Genomic DNA, 26488 nt, shown 5'->3' with positions numbered 1-26488 from the left:
TAAAAGTAGATAAAGAGAACCCAGTTAAACAAATGAGACAAAAATATTATACTTGGTCATTTATTTATTGAGGAAAATGATCCAATATTACATATCTGTGAGTGGCAAAAGTATGTGAACCTCTAGGATTAGCAGTTAATTTGAAGGTGAAATTAGAGTCAGGTGTTTTCAATCAATGGGATGACAATCAGGTGTGAGTGGGCACCCTGTTTTATTTAAAGAACAGGGATCTATCAAAGTCTGATCTTCACAACACATGTTTGTGGAAGCGTATCATGGCACGAACAAAGGAGATTTCTGAGGACCTCAGAAAAAACGTTGTTGATGCTCATCAGGCTGGAAAAGGTTACAAAACCATCTGTAAAGAGTTTGGACTCCACCAATCCACAGTCAGACAGATTGTGTACAAATGGAGGAAATTCAAGACCATTGTTACCCTCCCCAGGAGTGGTCGACCAACAAAGATCACTCCAAGAGCAAGGTGTGTAATAGTCGGCGAGGTCACAAAGGACCCCAGGGTAACTTCTAAGCAACTGAAGGTCTCTCGCATATTGGCTAATGTTCATGAGTTCACCATCAGGAGAACACTGAACAACAATGGTGTGCATGGCAGGGTTGCAAGGAGAAAGCCACTGCTCTCCAAAAAGAACATTGCTGCTTGCCTGCAGTTTGCTAAAGATCATGTGGACAAGCCAGAAGGCTATTGGAAAAATGTTTTGTGGATGGATGAGACCAAAATAGAACTTTTTTGGTTTAAATGAGAAGTGTTATGTTTGGAGAAAGGAAAACACTGCATTCCAACATAAGAACCTTATCCCATCTGTGAAATACGGTGGTGGTAGTATCATGGTTTGGGCTTGTTTTGCTGCATCTGGGCCAGGACGGCTTGCCATCATTGATGGAACAATGAATTCTGAATTATACCAGCAAATTCAAAAGGAAAATGTCAGGACATCTGTCCATGAACTGAATCTCAAGAGAAGGTGGGTCATGCAGCAAGACAACAACCCTAAGCACACAAGTCATTCTATCAAAGAATGGTTAAAGAAGAATAAAGTTAATGTTTTGGATTGGCCAAGTCAAAGTCCTGACCTTAATCCAATTGAAATGTTGTGGAAGGACCTGAAGCGAGCAGTTCATGTGAGGAAACCCACCAACATCCCAGAGTTGAAGCTGTTCTGTATGGAGGAATGGGCTAAAATTCCTCCAAGCCGGTGTGCAGGACTGATCAACAGTTATTGGAAACGTTTAGTTGCAGTTATTGCTGCACAAGGGGGTCACACCAGATACTGAAAGCAAAGTTTCACATACTTTTGCCACTCACAGATATGTAATATTGGATCATTTTCCGCAATAAATAAATGACCAAGTCTAATATTTTTGTCTCATTTGTTTAACTGGGTTCTCTTTATTTACTTTTAGGACTTGTGTGAAAATCTGATGTTTTAGATCATTTTTATTTTATTAAGCTTCCACCTCAGATACAATAAATAAACACATCATCTCATCTCATCATCTCTACCAGCTTTATCCTGTTTTACAGGGTCACAGGCAAGCTGGAGCCTATCCCAGCTGACTACGGGCGAAAGGCGGGGTACACCCTGGACAAGTCGCCAGGTCATCACAGGGCTGACACATAGACACAGACAACCATTCACACTCACACCTACAGTCAATTTAGAGTCACCAGTTAACCTAACCTGCATGTCTTTGGATTGTGGGGGAAACCGGAGCACCCAGAGGAAACCCACGCGGACAACATGCAAACTCCGCACAGAAAGGCCCTCGCCAGCCACGGGGTTCGAACCCGGACCTTCTTGCTGTGAGGCAACAGCGCTAACCACTAAACCACCATGCTGCCTTTAAACACACAATAAATTAAAAAAAAATGCTGGGGGTCACGCAACAGAGCTAGGCTCCAATAACAGTGTGCCCTATAATAATAATAAAAAGGGGGAAGGGGAAAGATGCATATACATCGAAATAAAACTAAATAATAAATATCAATACATCACATCACAAAAAACCATAAAACTAAAAAATAGTAATCTTTACTTAATTGATATTCAAAAGCCCATTCAGCAGAAGCCTAAAAAAATATTCGCCTCACAGAAACGTGCTTGTGGATACCATGAATTAAAATATATTATAAAAATCTCATAACACAAGAATATAAAATTTACAATTATAATATTCCAATTACTATGGCCTGATATAATTTTAATATTATTTGTACTTAAAAACTGACTGAAAATCTCTAAATCTACTCAATAACAGCAAGCATTAGTTGTTAAAATATTTCGGGAAGAGCAGCACTTAAAGCAAATGGATTTCCAAGTATTAAAAGCATTAATGTCAAAAGCATTGTTAAAAGTATTAATATAGTAAGTAGTTAACTGAGATTTAAATTGCTTAACAGATCTACAAGAACGTAAAGAAACAGGCAGGGTGTTCCAAAGCTTAGGCAATCTATTAAAATAACTCGTCTGAAACAGTTTAATCCGGCACTTCAGAATTATCAAATCAAAAGCAGAACTGTTACAAGTAGTACGAAATGACACCCTGGGTTTAATAAATTCATGAATCGGAAAGTCTAAGAGTCCTAAACGACACTTAAAGTAGAACAGCAAATCACTGATTTCATGACGATAAGATATTGGCAGTAAACTCAATTTAACGAATCGGGCTTTATAACTAATAGTATCTCTCCATTTTAAATTTAAAATAAACTTTGTTGCCCTCCTCTGTATACTTTTGAGTTTAGAGACATTACCTATAGAATGGGGTGCCCATATTTCACTTGCATAATCTATATTTGATCTTACATAAGCTAGATATAACAATCTTCTCGTGGATAAATCAAAACTACAAGGGCTATGCCAACATAGAAAACCCAGCATGTGATAACATTTAGAAATAACATAATTAACATGTGTGTCCCATTTTAAATCACAAGAAATTATCACACCCAAATCCTTCTGCGAAGATACACAAGCTAAAGAGTCAGTTCCAATTTTATACACATGTTCAATCGGGTTCTTTTTCCTGGTTACAGACAATACTTCACATTTTGATGTATTGTATCTCAGCTTCCAGTCTTGGCTCCAGCTTTTCAAGTTAGCCAAGCCTTTTTGCAAGGAGTAGCAGTCATCAGTATTGATTATTGTTTTAGAGCATTTAGTATCATCAGCAAAAAGAACTATGGTGTTATCGACAAATGAAGGTAAGCCAATTACATAAAGAAGAAACAAGAGAGGGCCTAAAATGCTGCCCTGAGGTACACCAGAAAGCACTTGAAGACTATTTGATGTAACTCCTTGAACAATACACCGTTGACTACAGTCTTTCAAGTAGCTTTCAAACCATCGCAGCACTGAATCAGAGATGCCATAATGAGACAGTTTGAAAATCAGTCTCTTGTGGGATACACTATCAAAAGCTTTGGCCAGGTCTAAATAGATAATGTTTGTCTGCATACCTTTATCCAAGCTTTGACTGACATTATGGTAGAAAGAGAGCAGCTGCGTGATCGTAGAATGATCCTTTAAAAATCCATGTTGACAGTTGGTAAATGATTGAGAAAATGGTCCATTACACGGTTAAATATACAACGTTCCATAACTTTAGAGCTCACACAGAGCAACGAAATCGGGCGATAATTTATTACATCTTCCTTGTTTCCTTTCTTATGCACTGGAACAACAAGGGATGTTTTCCACTTTTATGGAAAACGTCGTTTTATGCAGAAGTATAGAAAATTCTAAAGGGTTCACAAACTTTCAAGCACCACTGTAGGTCAGTATTCCAAGGGTGGATAAAGCTTCTATATATAAATATATAGCTTGCAAAATTTATTCTGCAAGGTGGCCCACTTTAGATCGTTCCTTCTAAAGTGGCCAGAGTGAGCTACGCCATCCTTGACAGTCTTGTTTATTATAAGCTTTCAATCCAAAGTGTCAAAGGGCTATCGTACTCCTTCCGTGAATGAAGAAGACTACATACTGCGCTGATATTGTGAGATATATATTTTATAAACCATGATTATAATCAGATGCTATCCCATGTTAATGATCAAATCAATTTATCATCTTTTTTTCTGTCCTTGCCACCCCATTCATCTCTCTCTCTCTCTCTCTCTCTCTCTCTCTCTCTCTTTTCTGTGTGAACAAACAAGAAGAAAGTTTACATTCAGTAAATGACAAAATCTGTACAGAAGCAGCTATATTACAATTTTGTAGTGGTCTGTATGTGTATATCAGGATTTTTAATTCGAATGTGAAAACTGTGCTGTTGTATTGGTCCGAGACATGGCGAACCACAAAAAGTGTCATGGAAAAGGTACAGACCTTTATCAGTAGATGCCACTGAAGGATACTGAACATCTAATGGCCATAGAAGATCAGCAACACTGCATTATGGGAGATGACAGCCAGGACAAGAAGCAGTGGAGAGAGACATCCGGCAAAGGAAATGGAGATAGCTGGGACACACCCTAAGGAAGCCTCCAAACAACATCACCAGGAGGACTCTAACATGGATTCCCCAGGGAAAGAGGAAGACCACGGGACCTAGAGGTGGATGTGAGAAAAACAGGGCACAACTGGAGGGAACTGGAGAAGATCGTTCAAGACCGGGACAAATGGAGAGTGGTTGTTGATGGCTTATGCCCCACCAGGGGCTATGGGCCTGAGTAAGTAAGTCAGTAAGTATATTGGTGATGAAATGATTAAATTCATCATGATAAATGGACACAACGAGTGACTTATACACAATGCTGGTGTCACAATGAGAGACATCAGCTTAATAGAACTGAGGAATGTGTGAAGGACATTAGACACTGGATGCTTATTAACTTCCTTCTGCTTAACTCTGACAAGACTGAAGTACTTGTACTAGGACCACATGCAGTTCGAAGTAAGTTTTCTGATTACACAGTAACTCTGGATGGCCTTTCTGTTTCTTCACGTGCAGCAGTAAAAGACCTCGGAGTGATTATTGACCCCAGTCTTTCATTCAAAACTCACATTGATAACATTACCCGGATAGCTTTCTTTCAACTCAGAAATATTGCTAAGATACAAAATTTAATGTCACTACACGACGCGAAAAAACTAGTTCATGCTTTTGTTACCTCCAGGTTGGACTACTGTAATGCCTTACTGTCTGGATGTTCCAATAAGTGCATAAACAAGCTCCAGTTAGTTCAAAATGCAGCAGCAAGAGTCCTTACTAGAACTAGAAAATATGACCACATCACCCCTGTCTTATCCACACTGCATTGGCTCCCAATCAAATTTTGTATTGATTATTACCTTACCTTAGACCTTAGTTCCTCCTGTGCCTTTAGAGGCACATCGGGCAGCAAGCTTTCATGTCCGTTTATCGGCTGCTACTGTCTCTGCTTCCTCCCAGGCGATGTTTGCCCTTTTTAGATCTTCCAGGAATGTCCTTCGCCAGGTGTTTTTTGGCCTTCCTCTCTTTCTTCTGCCGTCTGGAGGAACCCAGGTCATGGCTGTTTTGGAGTGTCTGTGTCTGGGTAGGCGGAGGATGTGTCCTGCCAGCTAGTGTAGCGGCTAACATGAAATTTTCACCAGAATATTTCACTTGGTGAGCAAAGCATGAAAATTGGCACACATGTAGATCAAACCATACTGTTTCCAAAACAATCATTGGCCATCGCGATTTCCGCCATTTTAAAGATGGCCGCCGCCGTTTTCAAAATGGCATCATTTTCATCAACCAAATTTCCGAAATATGGACATGTATCTTTATCGTGGTCGTTTTTTTGGCCGGATTTTCACAATTTTAATGTAGAAGGCTTTGGTTATTATGTGAGTGAAGTTATAATGACTATTCTTTCAAAATAATTCAACCTGGATCAAAACTGTCCAGGAGCATGATAAAAGTTTGATTCAAAAGGGCAACTAAGAAACTGTTGTTTTATATTCTCAAAAGAGTAAATTGCAAACACTACCAGGGCACAATGGTGCAATTTACTGCCGTTAAACTTGGCATGGGGTTCAGTGTAAGCTTTGTTCATTATTGATACAAAGTCTCCCAAATACATTACGATCCGCCCCGTATATACAGGTCATGATGTCGTATCCGAATTGATGGAGTGTGCCAACACAGGAGAGCCGAGCCAAGAGGGACGGGGCTAAAAGTCCCTCGAATGGTGTACAGATCGCACGGGAGTTAAATTGCACTGGATGAACGATCGGGCTAGGTGTAGGAATTCCATCTTCGAACCTAGTTGTATCCCATACGTTAAAGTGTTATAGCTGTAGGTGGTAAAAGGATAATCCCTCGGCCTTCAGTTATTGATAGTGACAAGTCTTTTCCTTATTACTGCGTTTGTATCTTTTTGCAATTATATTTGAATTTGTTTGTTTGATCATTTGTTTTGATAATTATGTCGAAAAGAATTCGACTTTCTTTGTCTGCTCAAGAGAAGCATAACACTAGACCACCAAAGTCATGGAACACTTTTCTTAGATGTGACGAAAACAAAACAGAATTGTTCTGCTTCCTTGCAGACAAAATATCATCCATCGACATGAACACAGTTATCGTTGTAACTAAGGAAGAACATGTTGTCGGCAACAAAGATGTCGATATTGACTTCATAACACCCTGTACTCACGAAGAGGCCGATACTAGGATGTTTCTGCATGCTTTGCATGCAGCGATTAGTGGTTGTAAATCCGTCAATATCGTTTCCTCCGACACAGATGTTGTTGTAATTGGTGTGTCTGTGTTTGATGATTTGGGTTTAGAACAGTTATGGATAACATTCGGAAAAGGGAAAGATATGAGATGGTTACCAATTCATACCATTGTAGCCAACCTGGGTCCAAGATCAAAGGCATTGCCTTTTTTCCATGCATTCACGGGTTGTGATACCGTTTCCGCGTTTGTTGGAAAAGGGAAAAAGACAGCATGGCAGGCCTGGAATGTGTGTGACAACGCCACAGAAACGTTCCGTAGTCTAAGCAAACCATGTGACTCTTTGACAGAGCAAGACATTGATGTCATTGAGGAATTTGTTGTCATCATGTACGATCGGTCAAGCATTTCAATGAAAGTTAATGAGACTCGTCTTGATCTTTTTGCCCGCAAACAACGGCCTTATAACAACATCCCACCATCCAGAGCTGCCCTAGTCGAACACATCAAAAGATCAATTCTACAGGCTGGACACACATGGGGTCAGTCACTTTGTAAAACGCAGGACTTACCATCACCATCAAGTTGGGGTTGGGCAAAAAATGATGGGGTTTGGGTGCTGTATTGGACGTCAGTAGCACCTATAGCAGCATCATGTCAGGAACTGGTCAAGTGTGGATGTAGAATAAACTGTTCTGGCAACTGTAAATGCTTTAAATCAGGACTGTCTTGCACTGCTCTCTGTAGTTGTAACTGCTCAGAAGATTAGATCTGCTGAGTCTTAGTGTAAACGGCTATTTATAAAAAAAAAAGTCTGTATTTCTGGAATGTCTTGCACATGCGCAGTGCGTATTCACGTTAGTTTTGTACAAAATAACTAATATGGCTATGGGGAGTCATATTGAGGTAGATATTAGCAAAAGAAAAGAATTTAAATTAAAAATGGTACATATAATAATAAAACTAGTAGGCGAAAACTGTAAAAATGACACCATTTTGAAAATCATGGCAGCCATCTTGAAAATGGTGGAAACTTGAGTGGCCAATGATGATTTTTGGTCAGGTACAGTGGTGCTTGAAAGTTTGTGAACCCTTTAGAATTTTCTATATTTCTGCATAAATATGACCTAAAACATCATCATATTTTCACACAAGTCCTAAAAGTAGATAAAGAGAACCCAGTTAAACAAATGAGACAAAAATATTATACTTGGTCATTTATTTATTGAGGAAAATGATCCAATATTACATATCTGTGAGTGGTAAAAGTATGTGAACTTCTAGGATTAGCAGTTAATTTGAAGGTGAAATTAGAGTCAGGTGTTTTCAATCAATGGGGTGACAATCAGGTGTGAGTGGGCACCCTGTTTTATTTAAAGAACAGGGATCTATCAAAGTCTGATCTTCACAACACATGTTTGTGGAAGTATATTATGGCATGAACAAAGGAGATTTCTGAGGACCTCAGAAAAAGTGTTGTTGATGCTCATCAGGCTGGAAAAGGTTACAAAACCATCTCTAAAGAGTTTGGACTCCACCAATCCACAGTCAGACAGATTGTGTACAAATGAAGGAAATTCAAGACCATTGTTACCCTCCCCAGGAGTGGTCGACCAACAAAGATCACTCCAAGAGCAAGGCGTCTAATAGTCGGCGAGGTCACAAAGGAACCCAGGGTAACTTCTAAGCAACTGAAGGCCTCTCTCACATTGGCTAATGTTAATGTTCATGAGTCCACCATCAGGAGAACACTGAACAACAACGGTGTGCATGGCAGGGTTGCAAGGAGAAAACCACTGCTCTCCAAGAAGAACATTGCTGCTCATCTGCAGTTTGCTAAAGATCATGTGGACAAGCCAGAAGGCTATTGGAAAAATGTTTTGTGGACGGATGAGACCAAAATGGAACTTTTTGGGTTAAATGAGAAGCGTTATGTTTGGAGAAAGGAAGACACTGCATTCCAGCATAAGAACTTTATCCCATCTGTGAAACATGGTGGTGGTAGTATCATGGTTTGGGCCTGTTTTGCTGCATCTGGGCCAGGACAGCTTGCCATCATTGATGGAACAATGAATTCTGAATTATACCAGCGAATTCTAAAGGAAAATGTCAGGACATCTGTCCATGAACTGAATCTCAAGAGAAGGTGGGTCATGCAGCAAGACAACGACCCTAAGCACACAAGTCGTTCTACCACAGAATGGTTAAAGAAGAATAAAGTTAATGTTTTGGAATGGCCAAGTCAAAGTCCTGACCTTAATCCAATGGAAATGTTGTGGAAGGACCTGAAGCGAGCAGTTCATGTGAGGAAACCCACCAACATCCCAGAGTTGAAGCTGTTCTGTATGGAGGAATGGGCTAAAATTCCTCCAAGCCGGTGTGCAGGACCGATCAACAGTTACTGGAAACGTTTAGTTGCAGTTATTGCTGCACAAGGGGGTCACACCAGATACTGAAAGCAAAGGTTCACATACTTTTGCCACTCACAGATATGTAATATTGGATCATTTTCCTCCATAAATAAATCACACATCACATCACATTATCTCTAGCCGCTTTATCCTTCTACAGGGTCGCAGGCAAGCTGGAGCCTATCCCAGCTGACTACGGGCGAAAGGCAGGGTACACCCTGGACAAGTCGCCAGGTCATCACAGGGCTGACACATAGACACAGACAACCATTCACACTCACATTCACACCTACGGTCAATTTAGAGTCACCAGTTAACCTAACCTGCATGTCTTTGGACTGTGGGGGAAACCGGAGCACCCGGAGGAAACCCACGCGGACACGGGGAGAACATGCAAACTCCGCACAGAAAGGCCCTCGCCGGCCCCGGGGCTCAAACCCAGGACCTTCTTGCTGTGAGGCGACAGCGCTAACCACTACACCACCGTGCCGCCCCCCGATAAATAAATGACCAAGTATAATTTTTTTTGTCTCATTTGTTTAACTGGGTTCTCTTTATCTACTTTTAGGACTTGTGTGAAAATCTGATGATGTTTTAGGTCATATTTATGCAGAAATATAGAAAATTCTAAAGGGTTCACAAACTTTCAAGCACCACTGTACATGCAGACAAAGTTTCATGCAAAATTTGGTGCTTTGCTCACCAAGTGAAATATTTTACCAGCTATCCGCTCCACTAAGCTGCATCCTCTTGGCTGTAATGATTGTAAAATACTAGTATTGACCTTTAAAGCACTGAATGGTCTCGCACCACAGTACCTGAGTGAACTTCTGGTCCTTTATGACCCGACACGCCTACTTAGATCAAAAGGTGCAGGCTATCTGCTGGTACCTCGTATAGTGAAGGCTACATCAGGGGGCAGAGCCTTTTCTTACAAAGCCCCACAGTTACACTTCCAAGTAGTGTTCGGGAATCAGACACAGTCTCAGCGTTTAAGTCTAGGCTGAAAACATATCTGTTTAGTCAAGCCTTTTGTTAATGGTGTTTATGAGGTAAAGGAGTAGATCTGGAGGGTCCTCAGGCATAGAGAGTTTTGGGAAACTGGGATGTATGGATGCTGTCAGTTCCCACTCGCTTGCTCACTCGAGTTTGTTGACGGTGTAGTGGCTGCTGCTTTATGTCCCAGGGCTCTTTCATGCCTGTGTTACCTTTTGGCTCTCCCCTTTTAGTTATGCTGTCATAGTTAGTTTTGCAGGAGTCCCTGCTTATACTCAGTGCAATATGTACAGTGCCTTGAAAAAGTATTCATACCCCTTGAACTTTTTCACATTTTTCCACCTTACAACCATGGACTTAAAAGTTTTTTATTGAGATTTTATGTGATAGACCAACACAGGGTAGCACATAATTGTGAAGTGAAACGAAAATGATACATGGTCTTCAAAATTTTAAACAAATAAAAATCTGAAAAATGTGGTGTGCATTAGTATTCAGCCCCCTGTCCTCTGATACCTCTAAATACAATCCAGTGCAATCAATTGCCTTCAGAAGTCATCTAATTAGTTAATAGAGTCCTACTGTGTGTAATTTGCTCTCAGCATAAATACACTTGTTCTGTGAAGGCCTCAGTGGTTTGTTAGAGAACACTGAAGAACAAACAGCATCATGAAGACCAAAGAACTCACCAGACAGGTCAGGGATAAAGTTCTGGAGAAATTTAAAGCAAAGTTAGGTTTTAAAAAAAAAAATCCCAAGCTCTGAACATCTCAAGAAGCACTGTTCAATCCATCATTCAAAAATGGAAAAAGTATGGCCCAACTGCAAACCTACCAAGACATGGCCGTCCACCTAAACTGACAGAGCAAGCAAGGAGAGCACTGATCAGAGAAGCAGCCAAGAGGCCCATGATCACTCTGGAGGAGCTGCAGAAATCTGCAGCTCAGGTGGGAGAATCTGTGCACAGGACAACTATAAGTCGTACACTCCACAAATCTGGCCTTTTTGGAAGAGTGGCAAGAAGAAAGCCATTGTTGAAAGACGGGCATAAGAAGTCCCGTTTGCAGTTTGCCAGAAGCCATGTAGGGGACACAACAAACATGTGGAAGAAGGTGCTTTGGTCAGATGAGACCAAAGTTGAACTTTTTGGCCTAAATGCAAAGCGCTATGTGTGGCGGAAAACTAACACTGCTCATCACCCTGCACACACCATCCCCACTGTGAAACATGGTGGTGGCAGCATCATGCTATGGGGATGCTTTTCTTCAGCAGGGACAGAGAAGCTGGTCAGAGTTGATGGGAAGATGGATGGAGCTAAATACAGGGCAATCCTGGAAGAAAACCTGTTGGAGGCTGCAAAAGACTTGAAACTGGGAAGGAGATTTACCTTCCAGCAAGACAATGACCCTAAACATACAGCCAGAGCTACAATGGAATGGTTTAGATCAAAGAATATTCATGTGTTAGAATGGCCCAGTCAAAGTCCAGACCTAAATCCCATTGAGCATCTGTGGCAAGACTTGAAAATTGCTGTTCACAGATGCTCTCCATCCAATCTGGCTGAGCTTGAGCTATTTTGCAAAGAAGAATGGGCTAAAATTTCAGTGTCTAGATGTGCAAAGCTGGTAGAGACATACCACAAAAGACTTGCAGCTGTAATTGCAGCAAAAGGTGGTTCTACAAAGTATTGACGCAGGGGAGCTGAATACTAATGCACACCACATTTTTCAGATTTTTATTTGTTTAAAATTTTGAAGACCATTTATCATTTTTGTTTCACTTCACAATTATGTGCTACTCTGTGTTGGTCTATCACATAAAATCTCAATAAAAAACTTAAGTTCGTGGTTGTAAGGTGGAAAAATGTGAAAAAGTTCAAGGGGTATGAATACTTTTTCAAGGCACTGTATACCATTCCTACTTATTCAGATGACATTGGGCATACCTAACAAGCTGTGTTTTTTCTCCCCCCCCCAATCTGTCCCTCTGAGGTACATGTCGGTCCTGGGATCGAGATGCTGACCTCTTCTGCTCCTCGGACCTGCCTGATCCATCCTGATGCCCTACGTCTGGTTGGCGTCTCATCGCATCACTCCTGTGGAGGACGGCCCCATATGGACAGTTGAAAGTCACACTTGGAGGACACTCTGGACACTTACAGTAATGCTTTTATTGTTGAGGACTACAGTTGAGTTGCTAACTTTGGGACTGCAGTTGTCATGAACAGTTTTGCACTCAAGTTTCCATCAATGAAGAGTTATAACATCAACGAAACTGACTTCATGTTAAAACTGTTAATATTATAGTCATGTTGTCTGTTGTTGCCCAAATGAGGGTGGGTTCCCTTTTGAGTCTGGTTCCTCTCGAGGTTTCTTCCTCATGTCGTCTGAGGGAGTTTTTCCTTGCCACCGTCGCCACAGGCTGGCTCATTGGGGATAGATTAGGGATAAAATTAGCTCATGTTTTAAGTCGTTCAAATTCTGTAAAGCTGCTTTGCGACAATGTTTATTGTTAAAAGCGCTATACAAATAAACTTGACTTGACAATGTGGATTCATAATAATACAATCAGTAGGCATGAAAACAATGCTATAAATAATAGAAATTTATTTCATATTTATTTTGCATTTGTAATTAGCAAGAAAAAAAGCAACAAAAGATACAACACAAAAAACAAAACAAAACACTGAACTCAGACAGAAGTAACTTCACTTGTGGAGGCTATACTATTACTGCAATATGATAAACAGGAAAACACTTGATTATATAGATCCACTTTATATGGTTACTCTATAAACTTATAAAACACACACTGACTCACTGAATATCTTGAGCACTTCAGAGAATTATTCTCGTCATTTGTTGTGTTCAGGTGTTGGTTTTTTTTTTTTGAGTGGACTGCAACTTAATGGGATGTGAAACTGTCAGGTAAATATTTTTAGTTCTCACATTTGTAAAATCTTTCTATTGATTTACACCATTAGACCACTGATAAAGAGGTGAAAAAGCACATTTATCACATTTACTTGTGTATCAAAACAGCACTGTGTTAATATTCAGCCTGTGAAACACTTACAAACGACAACATAACAGGTTACAGGTCACATGCTCAATATATTCACTTCAGTGATCCAGAACCCAGGCTTGTGGTGGGTTCAATGTAAAAGGTCATGTCATAGTGGGAGTGATGGATAAAGCAGGCAGTGCATCTTAAACTGGTCCCTTGTTCTGATCTAACAGAGATGCAACCACTAGATCTGACCTAAATCAGTATTTTTTCTTATTGCAGTCATGGGAATCCCATGCTTGGTGTGCTTTTGTGATGTCCATGGTCTACATTAGGGGTTCTCAACCTTTTCTGCTTTACAGCCCACTTATTCATACCTGTACCGAGTCAAAGCCCGTTAAAAGATCCCTGATTATTTTGGCTAATCTATTCTCTTAGACTCTAATAATCTATTGTAAAGTGTATTAATGGGATGCAATATCACTCCGTGTTACAGATGGGAGCCCAGGAATTAAATAAATGCAATAAAATCAAACTGTTTTTAATTGTAGGTATTGCATTTAAAACTGTATGGATGTGCCAGAAGCCAACAACATTAAACCAGGCATGCAGGGCATTCTCAGTCAAAAGGGATTAATGATCCAAAAGTGGAGGCGTACAACTTTTTTTTTTTTTAAATATGTGGCTGGGTTAAAGATCTGGGGATCAAGACACTACAAGATAAATCCTGTATCATTTTAGCCCGGGTAAGTCGGAAATTTAGGGGCTTTTGTACATCTTTGTTGTGGTTGCTAGGGCGCTACAAGTTTTAGTATCTGATGTAAACAAACCACAGCTGCTCGAATCTCAATCGTCCCTGCTCTTCTCTTCCCGATAAATCATTTACAAAGATCCACAGAAACCCCTTTAAACACCTGGGTATTACGCGTATTATATACGCTTTAGTTTATAATATGGCGACCATGATCAAACAATAAGCAAGCACAGGACATTTTAACAACTAGCAAGGTGCCTCAGTGATAGTAACGCTTTGTGAGCAGTGAGCTCAGCTGACCACCACTTCATGTCTTGCACAGCTAATGAAATGGATGTGACATCATATGCAACCCAGCAGTTGTACCCTACGAAAATTAGCTTAAATTTGAAAAAAAAAAAAAAAAATAATAATAATTCACAGCCCACTAGATGGTGCTTCACAGCCCATTACCTAGTGGTTGAGAAACACTGGTCAGAATGCTTGATTCAAGCCCTTTATGAGCAGTTTCACATGTATTAGAGGAGAGGAATTTCATAAATGCGCATCGTATGGGATTCCCAGAACTGGAATTGAGAACTACTAAGAAATGTTGTAAAAACCAACTGACACCACCACCACAAAAAAAAAAAAAAAACCACCAAACAAACAAAAAAACCCCTTCCGGACGGAGGCCAAATACAACAAATCGGCCAGTCACCAGTAGATCTTGTAGCACTATTTTTATGTTTGTATGTGTACTATTTTGTCAGTCATTTGTTAGCCATGTTATATTTGCTAAGATCTGTAGGTCTTTTTTGTGTACTTATGAAACATCATTCTTGTAGATTTATAGGTGCCAGTGGTAAGTAAGTCATTACATATTAAAATGGAGGTTGAACTGAGATGCAACCTGAGTCTGTTAATCTTTTGTTTTGCGCTTCCAAAAGCCTAAGCAATTAATACTGTAAAAATGACAGCCATTAAGGCTGCAGTGCTGTAGCATTAAAAAAAAGCACCACTATGTACATTAATTTCTCTATTTCTACATCTGTGAGACTGAAAAATATAGCTCATAACACCTAAAATCAGTCCAAAAGAAAGATCAAAACAGTGAAACGCCTTTTGAATACTGTTCATACAACGTTTAGTTTGGGATTTATTGAAATATATTCTTTGCTGGATATTTTATTTTAAACAAATGTTGTACTTTGGTCCTGGTTATTCAGTTTTCTGGGCAGTTGTGTACTTTATGTAACTAAAGGGTCTACAGTGCCCTCTAGTGGGGATGATGGTAACTCACATTCAACACGTGTCTTTCAAAAGAGAAGTGTGATTGGATTCAGTGTGCTACAAGCCGACAGATTTCGATTATAACAAACTCAAAGAGCTAGTAATTGCTTACTGTTCATTTGCACCATGGGTCATTATAAAACCTAAACTCTTGTTTGTCAATAATTGTTGGTTATTATGATGCTGAAGATGGCAAATTATAAATCAGCACCTTCTGTCATTCTCACTCTATGGATTCACCACATTTCCCACCTACTCCAGTTTAATCCTTTAGGCTCAGTCCCGTTTTCCTTTCACAGGGATCCTTTATCATATACGGTTCCTGTCTGATCTTCTGTAAGCAATCACACGTACTCCTTGGTGCTGTTGGAAGTGCGAGCAGAGTTTTGAGGATACTTGGACAACTGTTTGCTTCGAGGGCAAGAGGCCACCAATAAAGCTCCGCCGAGAACATCGAGAAAGGATCCGGCCCATGCAATGAAAATGGCTGCTCCAAACTCAAACCTGGGAAAAGAGGAGAAAAGAAGAGAGAGAAATAACTACAACCCCGATTCCAAAAAAGTTGGGACAAAGTACAAATTGTAAATAAAAACGGAATGCAATGATGTGGAAGTTTCAAAATTCCATATTTTATTCAGAATAGAATAAAGATGACATATCAAATGTTTAAACTGAGAAAATGTATCATTTAAAGAGAAAAATTAGGTGATTTTAAATTTCATGACAACAACACATCTCAAAGAAGTTGGGACAAGGCCATGTTTACCACTGTGAGACATCCCCTTTTCTCTTTACAACAGTCTGTAAACGTCTGGGGACTGAGGAGACAAGTTGCTCAAGTTTAGGGATAGGAATGTTAACCCATTCTTGTCTAATGTAGGATTCCAGTTGCTCAACTGTCTTAGGTCTTTTTTGTCGTATCTTCCGTTTTATGATGCGCCAAATGTTTTCTATGGGTGAAAGATCTGGACTGCAGGCTGGCCAGTTCAGTACCCGGACCCTTCTTCTGCGCAGCCATGATGCTATAATTGATGCAGTATGTGGTTTGGCATTGTCATGTTGGAAAATGCAAGGTCTTCCTTGAAAGAGACGTCGTCTGGATGGGAGCATATGTTGCTCTAGAACCTGGATATACCTTTCAGCATTGATGGTGTCTTTCCAGATGCGTAAGCTGCCCATGCCACACGCACTAATGCAACCCCATACCATCAGAGATGCAGGCTTCTGAACTGAGCGCTGATAACAACTTGGGTCGTCCTTCTCCTCTTTAGTCCGAATGACACGGCGTCCCTGATTTCCATAAAGAACTTCAAATTTTGATTCGTCTGACCACAGAACGGTTTTCCACTTTGCCACAGTCCATTTTAAATGAGCCTTGGCCCAGAGAAGACGACTGCACTTCTGGATTACGTTTAGATACGGCTTCTTCTTTGAACTATAGAGTTTTAGCTGGCAACGGTGGATGGCACGGTGAATTGTGTTCACAGATAATGTTCTCTGGAAATATTCCTGAGCCCATTTTGTGATTTCCAATACAGAAGCATGCCTGTATGTGATGCAGTGCCGTCTAAGGGCCCGAAGGTCACGGGCACCCAGTATGGTTTTCCGGCCTTGACCCTTATGCACAGAGATTCTTCCAGATTCTCTGAATCTTTTGATGATATTATGCACTGTAGATGATGATATGTTCAAACTCTTTGCAATTTTACACTGTCGAACTCCTTTCTGATATTGCTTCACTATTTGTCGGTGCAGAATTAGGGGGATTGGTGATCCTCTTCCCATCTTTACTTCTGAGAGCTGCTGCCACTCCAAGATGCTCTTTTTATACCCAGTCATGTTAATGACCTATTGCCAATTGACCTAATGAGTTGCAATTTGGTCCTCCAGCTGTTCCTTTTTTGTACCTTTAACTTTTCCAGCCTCTTATTGCCCCTGTCCCAACTTTTTTGAGATGTGTTGCTGTCATGAAATTTCAAATGAGCCAATATTTGGCATGAAATTTCAAAATGTCTCACTTTTGACATTTGATATATTGTCTATGTTCTATTGTGAATACAATATCAGTTTTTGAGATTTGTAAATTATTGCATTCCGTTTTTATTTACAATTTGTACTTTGTCCCAACTTTTTTGAAATCGGGGTTGTACACTAGAAATCCACACATGTTAAATGCACATACAGAAACTGTCAAAGGTCTTGAGTATACACAAAGAGAGAGTATATCTTATTATATTTAACAGTTATTCCACAAAATCGAGTTGTACATGAGCTGACAGCCAATGAGGCGCATAGCGGCGAGTTGGCTATAAGCCATGTGCGACGAGATTGAGTGGAATAACTGTTTTATTCGATCCGCATTCACTGGATTTTGAGAAACAGAGCACTTTTATTTTTTGCAAATTCGATAAATAAAAACGTTATACAAAACATCCGACAAAATCATTTCCACTTAGAATGTAAATAAACCGGCGAAATGACAGGAGCAATTTGTGAAAAATGCTATAATGATGATAATTCTTGAAAAATAAAGATATGTTCTTATCATCAAATACTTTCATTCCATATTTTGTTGCTTTTTTTGTATTTTTTGGGGTTTTTCTTCTTCTTTTGGGTTTTTTGGTGGTTAGCAAACCAACTTAATGGTGCATTAACGCTACCGACTGGGCTGGAGTGTGGAACAGGAAATATTTGGGGGTGGGGGGGAACCTATATTCTTTTAGCTATTTGTGTTTCTTTTAATCAGAATCAGAAGCACTTTATTGCCAGGTATGTTACACACATGAGGAATTTGACTCCGGTTCGACTTAGCTTTCATAGTACAGACAGAAAAAAGTATAGAAAGAAAAAACACACACACAGACTAAATACTTGGTAACAATTTTCAGGATTTCGTTTTCAAGTAGAGTTTTTATTTCATCCTCAGTTGGTTCAGCAACACGTTCCGCCATTTTGTTTTTCTCTATTCAGGGTATATGAGCTGATAGCCTAGTAGTAGAGTAGCCAATCAGAGCGCATGATTGCTCATATCCAGTGAATCTGGATAGAATAATAGATATTATTTCTTAGTTAAATTTTCTAATTCTAGCATTTCAATACTGGGAACAAGCTATCAGCTAATTTCCTGATAAAACTACACCTTAGAGAACTGATTATTTTTTTACTTCAAAGGGTGTTCACATCAAATACTGATATAATTTAGTTTTTCACTTTTTTTTTACTACTCTTTATGTTTAATTTATATTTAGAAACTTTTGACTGTAATATTAATTTGTAAAAATGATTTTTCACATGTGACTTCTCCAGAGTACTAAACATACCAATGATCAATAATGAGCTTTACTTTGATCTTGGATTGTTATTCTTCATAATAATAAAAGATTCTGTGTATTAACCTACTTGGTGTTGATTGGAGTGAAGGGGCTGTAGAAAGCACGGATCACATTGTGGGCAAACCAAGAGCAAGCAACAATTGCACTGAGAGCTGCGTGACCAGAACAAAGAGCTCACTTAGGAAACCAGTCAGGTAGAAATAAAAGTGTCATGCAGAAAACTGCATGCAAGCACACATCAAACACTTTTACATCACAGCTTCTAAGCACCATCAATCTTCATATTTATTACAAGCTGCTATGTGCCCCTGTGTGAACTCATAGCTTTGTACTAAGTGGCACAGTCTTTGGCAGAAAGATCAAACTCAGTCCGACACATGCTTTCAAGATTTTGTTCAAAGTCCAATAATACATACCTTAATCATGTTTTTTTTTTGCCTTCTTATTTGTGCTTTGTGCTTACATGATTATTTTTTACAAGGCATATTAAAACACACTCACCCCCGATGAGCAGTATGATGCCACCTGTCATAGCAATGCGGGCTTTACGCACTTTATTGTCTTCTCCACATGTTGTGCACTTCATACCTACGCAAGCAACTCCCAGTCCAGCAATCGACACGATGATGCCAACTATCATTAGAGCGCGAGTTGCTTGGAGAGAACCTAACACACACACACACACACACACACACACACACACACACACACACACTGCATGTTATAAGCATACAAGCAAAACTACTGAAACTCTTTCTTACTGAAATTCTTGGTCATAAATAGTGGAATTTAACACAGAAAACTATCAACTGTACTAAATTAACTTATTTCAAGTGTCCAAAATTGATCGTTGGCTGCCTCAGTGGTACAGCACATAGTGCTGCTGCCTCACAGCCCCGAGTCCCTGGAACTCAGATTACTGAGCTCAGATTACTCTCTGTGTAGAGTTTTGCATGGTCTCACTTCCCAAAAACATACTGGTAGGCGGATTAGTTATGATAAATCACCCATAAAGTGCCAGAGTGTGTGACTGTGTCAGTGTTGCATGGTGTCCTGCAAACCCCTCATCCCATCATGTTCCTGGATCTACCATGATCTTGGCTAAGATAGTGTTTACTGAAAGAGAGTGAATGAGTGACAATGGATCATGATAATTTGTATACTTGTGTATGTTATTCATATTCCATGGGAACCCTTGACGCATTTTGTTGTACTTTCTGAAGAACAGAACAATAAAGGCATAATTAGTAGGATACACTAATCAGCATCCAGGATGGGAAAAAAGGAAGACAGAGAATGAATGTGTACGTGTGTGTGTGTGGGTGTGTGAATGTGCATGCATGTGTGCGTACGTGTCTGAGAGGGTTTTACCCAACCTGAACCAGTCTGTACCAGTTAATCTCTGTAAATTCACTCGAAAAAACAAGGGGAGGTGGGGAAGGGTGGAACGAAGTGAAAGAATGACTTCTCTAGCATCATTCATTACAGTACAATAAAAGCTCCCTTGCCAGGCACTGAAAATACTTGAGTCTGGAATTCAGTAAGTACCCTCCCTACTCCCCCATCTTATTCTCCCTCTTCCCTCTGTCTTAACTCAACCTGCTGTCAGGCACAGCCTCAACCGGTTTCATCTGGACGTCACCCCAAATTTCCAGTTTCACATCTGCCCGTTTATCCAAGCCCTATGGATATCGATGAGAGCAGGAGAAAATATATAACATTGTAGAAGAGTTGGACAGGATTGAAGGGATTGGATACCATTGTTTCAGGAGAGCAGTGTTGTGGAGCCACTGCATTCTTCGTAACAAAGCAACAGACTTCTGTTTCCAGGGTTCCACTGCGCTAATGTGATCAAAACACAATCCAGCTTAGGCATTGCTGTTGTTCCCTCCTAGGAGAATTGTGTGTGTATGTGTGTGTGCGCGCGTGCGTGTGTGTGTGTGTGTGTGTGTGTGTAGGTTTATGGATGTTGTTGTTGCCAGTTTAATTAGTAAAATCATCTTACACAAGCCTTTCAATGAAGAATATTTTATTCAACTTAAATTAAAACACAGAAGGCCTGGAAATTGTTTTGACAAAATACTCGGACCTACTTTACAAATGTGACCACTGTGCTGAAAAATCCAGTTTAAGGCTCAATCCCACAATACCGATAATGATAACTATAAATAAATCGGTCCCCTGCAGTCCATGTGGTTGGTGGTCACACCAGACCAATAACGATACCTATAGTCCAGGCCTGGGTTTATCGGGATCAGTGAGATTGCGTCTGGAGCGATTTTTCCAGGCCTGGACCTGATCCGATAAAACATCTGACCAATCAGGGAATTGTTTAAACCAACAACCATGTATATTTATTTACCTGAGTGTCAGGACCAACTGATATTTTAGTCGGGATTACAGTTGTGGTGTGACTGCTCCAGACTAGAACTAAATTCAGGTAGCGGTATCATCATAGTTGGAATTATAGGTATAATTATAGTTATCAGTGTTGTGGGACCGGACCCTTCGTCTGACCAGCTACTAGCTGCCAACTGGGAGACCATTTTTGCAGCTGGTAGGCCAAAGTGCTGGTAGAAAGGAAAGTGTTTCTCAATTATCACTAATAATGTAGACAACAAAATAACTTGGGGTGGCACAGTGGTGTAGTGGTTAGCGCTGTCGCCTCACAGCAAGAAGGTCCGGGGTTTGAGCCTGGTGGCCGGCAAGGGCCTTTCTGGGCGGAGTTTGCATGTTCTTCCCGTGTCTGCATGGGTTTCCTCCGGGTGCTCCAGTTTCCCCTACAGTCCAAAGACATGCAGGTTAGGCTAATTGGTGGCTCTAAATTGACCGTAGGTGTGAATGTGAATGGTTGTTTGTCTCTGTGTCAGCCCTGGAATGACCTGGCGACTTGTCCAGGATGTACCCGGCTTCTCACCCATAGTCAGCTGGGATAGGCTCCAGCTTGCCTGTGACTAAGTGGTTACAGATAATGGATGGATGGAAACTAAGTTATGAGTTGGCAAAGATGCTCTACCAGAGGTCAAGCTGGATAGTGAAGCAAGGTACAGATCAGTGAATAATATTTGTTTTTATTTTTTTCGCAGTCCGGTTTCCATCGAATCGTGCACTCTGATTAGCTCGCGAGCGGCCCGGAATCCTATGATCCGGACCCCGGTTACGGACCGTTGGCAACTCGCTCGTTCACAGCAAAAACAAACATAGTAGCAATTATTTGTCAACATTTATTTTCGCATTTCTCAGTATCTCATCTCATCTCATTATCTCTAGCCGCTTTATCCTTCTACAGGGTCGCAGGCAAGCCGGAGCCTATCCCAGCTGACTATGGGCGAAAGGCGGGGTACACCCTGGACAAGTCGCCAGGTCATCACAGGGCCGACACATAGACACAGACAACCATTCACACTCACACCTACGGTCAATTTAGAGTCACCAGTTAACCTAACCTGCATGTCTTTGGACTGTGGGGGAAACCGGAGCACCCGGAGGAAACCCACACGGACACGGGGAGAACATGCAAACTCCACACAGAAAGGCCCTCGCCGGCCCCGGGGCTCGAACCCAGGACCTTCTTGCTGTGAGGCGACAGCGCTAACCTCTACACCACCGTGCCGCCATTTCTCAGTATAATATTATTAATTTTACAGCATGGATAGCGATAATGACAGTGTTCACAGTGAAAGTGAGTTTTACTACCCTGATGAAGATGAAATAAAAGAAAACATGGGCGGCACGGTGGTGTAGTGGTTAGCGCTGTCGCCTCACAGCAAGAAGGTCCAGTTTCTAGCCCCATGGCCGGCGAGGGCCTTTCTGTGCGGAGTTTGCATGTTCTCCCCGTGTCCGCGTGGGTTTCCTCCGGGTGCTCCGGTTTCCCCCACAGTCCAAAGACATGCAGGTTAGGTTAACTGGTGACTCTAATGGCGTATTCACACCTACGTTGTTTGGTCTGGACCAAACGACCAAACGAACCAAATTTCCCTTGGTCTGGACCTTTTGGGTTGGTCTGAATACAAACCACCAAACTCTGGTCCGGACCAAAGAAGCGGACCGAGACCGAGCTGCAAGGTCGGACTCCGTCCGGACCAAAGGAACCCTGGTGCGGATCTTTTGGAGGTGTGAAAGCAGACCGGACCTAATCCGACAGTTTTGCCTTTTTGTACCTCGGGAGCTTCCGTCGTTTGTCGAGCATTATGGGAAACAGAGTCTTGACACTCCACCGCAAAGTGCAAACACTGTTTTGGTTGTCAAGGGAACCTTACAACAGTCGTTCAGTCATTCAGACCAGTGGTAGGCTAGACTACAGAGCACAAAAAATGAGTAGGGGGTAAACGTGGGCCGAGGAAGAAACGCGTACCCTTGTGGATATATGGGCAGATGTCCACATATCTGAGCTTTTGGAGAGAACACACAAAAATGCCGGCATGTTTGCTGTATTCAGTGAGAAAATGAAGGAGAAGGGGTTCACGCGCTCCCCAGAACAATGTCGGCTAAAAGTGAAGAAACTCCGTCAGACCTACATTAAAATCAGGGACATTCTTTCAAAAAGTGGCAGTACTAGCGACGCAAAAAAGAAATTCATCTATTGCGTGAAGAGCCAGAACTGTCACAACATGATGTGCGCTCATCAGCGCTATCCTCCGTAGCCGCCTTGCCCTTTGTCGTTGTTGTTGATAAATTACTTGTACAACAGCATAGTAATCGCACAATTGTGAAAACAGTAAAAACTGGAAAAAACATATAGCTTTGATGACATTAAAAAGAATAACAGCACGGAAAGCCTCCATGACTACTTTTGAACTTAACGCTTTGTGCGCGTGTCGTCTCTGACCAATAGCTGAACGACCTCAGGGCGCGTGGCTTTGTTGACAAATTTTGGTCCGCTTACTAAAATGTACAGTGTGAAAGCGAACCGCACCAAAATGAAAAAATAAAAAATAAATTTGGTTCGGACCAAAGCAAGTGAACTATCGAACTATCCTGGTCTGAATATACCCTAAATTGACCGTAGGTGTGAATGTGAGTGTGAATGGTTGTCTGTGTCTATGTGTCAGCCCTGTGATGACCTGGCGACTTGTCCAGGGTGTACCCCACCTCTCACCCGTAGTCAGCTGGGATAGGCTCCAGCTTGCCTGCAACCCTGTAGAACAGGATAAAGCGGCTAGAGATGATGAGATGAGATGAGATTATTTACCAGCTTAAGGTCAGTCTGTATCATGACCGAGGTCTTGAAAATTTTCTTTGAAAATATTTTCAAGACCTTGGTCACGGCATACATGTCAACCTTTGGTCAATCAAACCTGTATAACCAACCTCCAAAATCCGTATTTCCCTTATAAAATCCGTATAAGATGCAAATTAAAATAATTTACCTAAAATTTGAATGATAATTAACAATGATATATCCAAGTTACTTTTTATTCAATATTAATAACAATAAACCTTCAGAATAATACAAAGCTCCAATGTTTGACAAAAACACAAAGTGTCACTCTAATGTTCTGAATTGTACTCCATGACAGCTTTTTTTTAGCAGTCTGCACCAATACCTCACTAGGCTGCATGTCACAGCAAGTGTCTGTGTTGATCTTGCCGGAGTGCCCATTCAGAATCTTTTCAGTCGCTAGTGAAAGTCGCTCAGGTGGAAATACGCGTTTCAAACAAAATGTTACTTCCGGGTTGGCGGGATTCTCGCAATGCGGTGTGCGCATGATCAAAAGTGGAACGAAGTCTCGCTACCACAAGATAACGCGCGATTTCATAAGACTCTTTACTGGCTGTTTGTGCTGTCTGTGGTGTACAGTACGTTTGTAAATGTTATGCGCTCTTTTATCATCGTGGGAATTGATTATAGCTCTAAATAAATATTGAAGTTTTTTAAAAGAATCCGTATAACTTTATTTGTACGCCCGTATACTACGTTTATTGAATCAAATCCGTATAAAATACGGACATTCCGTATAGGTTGACATGTATGTCACGGTATTTCATGATACAGACCGACCTTAAGCTGGTAAATTATTTTTATATATGTATGTATGTATTTTGTCTTTTTGTTTTCAAAGGTATCTGAGTTCAGTAGATAAACCAGCTATGGCAATAATGTACTTTTGCACCTCCCAGTGCTTCAAGACCCAACAATAAGCCCAGTGTATGCTGATACAAAGCTCCCACAGTCAGAGAGCTGAAGGCTTGACACTGAGGGAAATGACACAGCACACACTGGAGCAAAGTAGCAAGAAGAAAACGCCAGCAGTCATACATTAAATATACAGGTTAGCTCTTCGAGCTCAGTCACCTCACTGCCACACGCAGTCTCTGTTTCTGTTTGTTTCTATTCTTTAATATTTTCAGAGCTTTAGTATTTTTTATTATTTTTAGAGCTGACATGTTGTTTTACAGTATTTCATCCACTATATTTATCACGGGGCGGCACGGTGGTGTAGTGGTTAGCGCTGTCGCCTCACAGCAAGAAGGTCCGGGTTCGAGTCCCGTGGCCGGCGAGGGCCTTTCTGTGCGGGGTTTGCATGTTCTCCCTGTGTCCGCGTGGGTTTCCTCCGGGTGCTCCGGTTTCCCCCACAGTCCAAAGACATGCAGGTTAGGTTAACTGGTGACTCTAAATTGACCGTAGGTGTGAATGTGAGTGTGAATGGTTGTCTGTGTCTATGTGTCAGCCCTGTGATGACCTGGCGACTTGTCCAGGGTGTACCCCGCCTTTCGCCCATAGTCAGCTGGGATAGGCTCCAGCTTGCCTGCGACCCTGTAGAAGGATAAAGCGGCTAGAGATAATGAGATGAGATGAGATATTTATCATGCATTTTAGCTGACTTTTGACCTTCACAAAGTAGTGTTTTAACTCCTCTTATTGTCTCCTGAATACATGACTGCGTTTTTCTAACGCACCAATGACGCTAAAAACGCAGTTAACGGGCTCGTGGTAAATGATGCTGCGTTCAGTTTTGAAAGTCACAACAAGTTTATCAGTTGGTGCTTCAGAAACAATTAGGCTATATCATTAACATTTCCGGCTGGTTACTGAAGTTACCTTTATAGAAAAGGCAGTTCATGTGGTCGGTGCTTAGTTTTTGCTATATTTTATGTTTTTCATTTTCAAATCATACAACTTTTATTATCACCAGACACTGGCTCAGCATCAAATTAAATCTATATGCATGAAATTACCAGAACATAACCGACCAAATAACCAAAACAGGTTGTGCAATTATGGGATGGAATGATATGCATTTCCATCCCATCCCCATCTATCTTGCACGTCTTGCATAAAGCACATTTTCAAGATGAATGAATTGAATGAACGCAAAGAATCCCAGGCGCACCTGAAGGCTGCATTAATGGAGGGAAAACAAACCCACGTGTTTTAGTTCATTTAATTTGTTTCCACTTACCATCCAGCTGCAGGACAGAGTCGTAGATTTTGCACTGGAGTTGACCAGTGCTCTGGAAAGCGCAGGACATCCACAGGCCCTGGTAAGTCGCCACCGCTGTGATGATGCTGTCTCCCACATGGGCTGACATTTTCCACTGCGGCAGCACTGTGCCAATGATGAGCCCCATGATGCCCACCAGAGACAGAGAAAACCCGAGCAGCTGCACTCCAGAATTGGCCATGTTGGAGTTTAATGGAAGCACTTTACTTTTCCAGCTGTGCACCTGACGTATATTTGAAGTAATAATAACAACAACAATAATAAAGGTAGAGTTCTCTATAAGACTTGTTTCTTTCTTGAGTTTCTAAAACAAGTGAGCTAAAAGATAAACTCAGCGCCTAGAATAAACTCCTGAAGACAAAGTGCGACTCGGAGCGCGCGCCTGTCTGCATCAACCCCTGGGCGAAACGGGATGCTGTGACGTCACGGCCAATAGCTGGAGGTAGTTTTTTCATCCACAAGGCTGTATCCAGATCAGACTGGATCACACGGACAGAGTGCGCGCTTGGGCTGCGCCCAAAACTTGTTTTCTTTTCCCAAGGCTTCAGCACTGAAATATTGGCACATGCTGTACAGTATAAGTGTCACAGAGTGTCTTAAACTGCA

At 41.1% G+C, this 26488-nt stretch overlaps 1 protein-coding gene across 2 annotated transcripts; it reads right to left on the bottom strand.

Annotated features, from left to right (window-relative positions):
* Nucleotides 1-15336: 15336 nt before the first annotated feature.
* On the bottom strand, nucleotides 15337-26274 carry cldn7a (claudin 7a). Of its 2 annotated transcripts, XM_060927388.1 has the most exons (4): nucleotides 25841-26274; nucleotides 18939-19103; nucleotides 18505-18589; nucleotides 15337-15609 (listed from the first exon to the last, which is right to left on the bottom strand). In XM_060927388.1, exons 1-4 carry the CDS (start codon nucleotides 26061-26063, stop codon nucleotides 15450-15452), a joined length of 633 nt encoding a protein of 210 aa, XP_060783371.1. In that variant the 5' UTR covers nucleotides 26064-26274; the 3' UTR covers nucleotides 15337-15449. The 2 variants fall into 2 exon arrangements, with proteins under 2 accessions (XP_060783371.1, XP_060783457.1); XM_060927474.1 differs by lacking the exon at nucleotides 18505-18589.
* Between the last annotated feature and the right edge of the window lie 214 nt (nucleotides 26275-26488).

This window comes from Neoarius graeffei, chromosome 1, assembly GCF_027579695.1.
Source record: "Neoarius graeffei isolate fNeoGra1 chromosome 1, fNeoGra1.pri, whole genome shotgun sequence".
Taxonomy (NCBI): domain Eukaryota; kingdom Metazoa; phylum Chordata; class Actinopteri; order Siluriformes; family Ariidae; genus Neoarius; species Neoarius graeffei.
The sequence above is the reverse complement of the archived record's forward strand: the minus strand, read 5'-3'. Positions and strand labels throughout refer to the sequence as shown.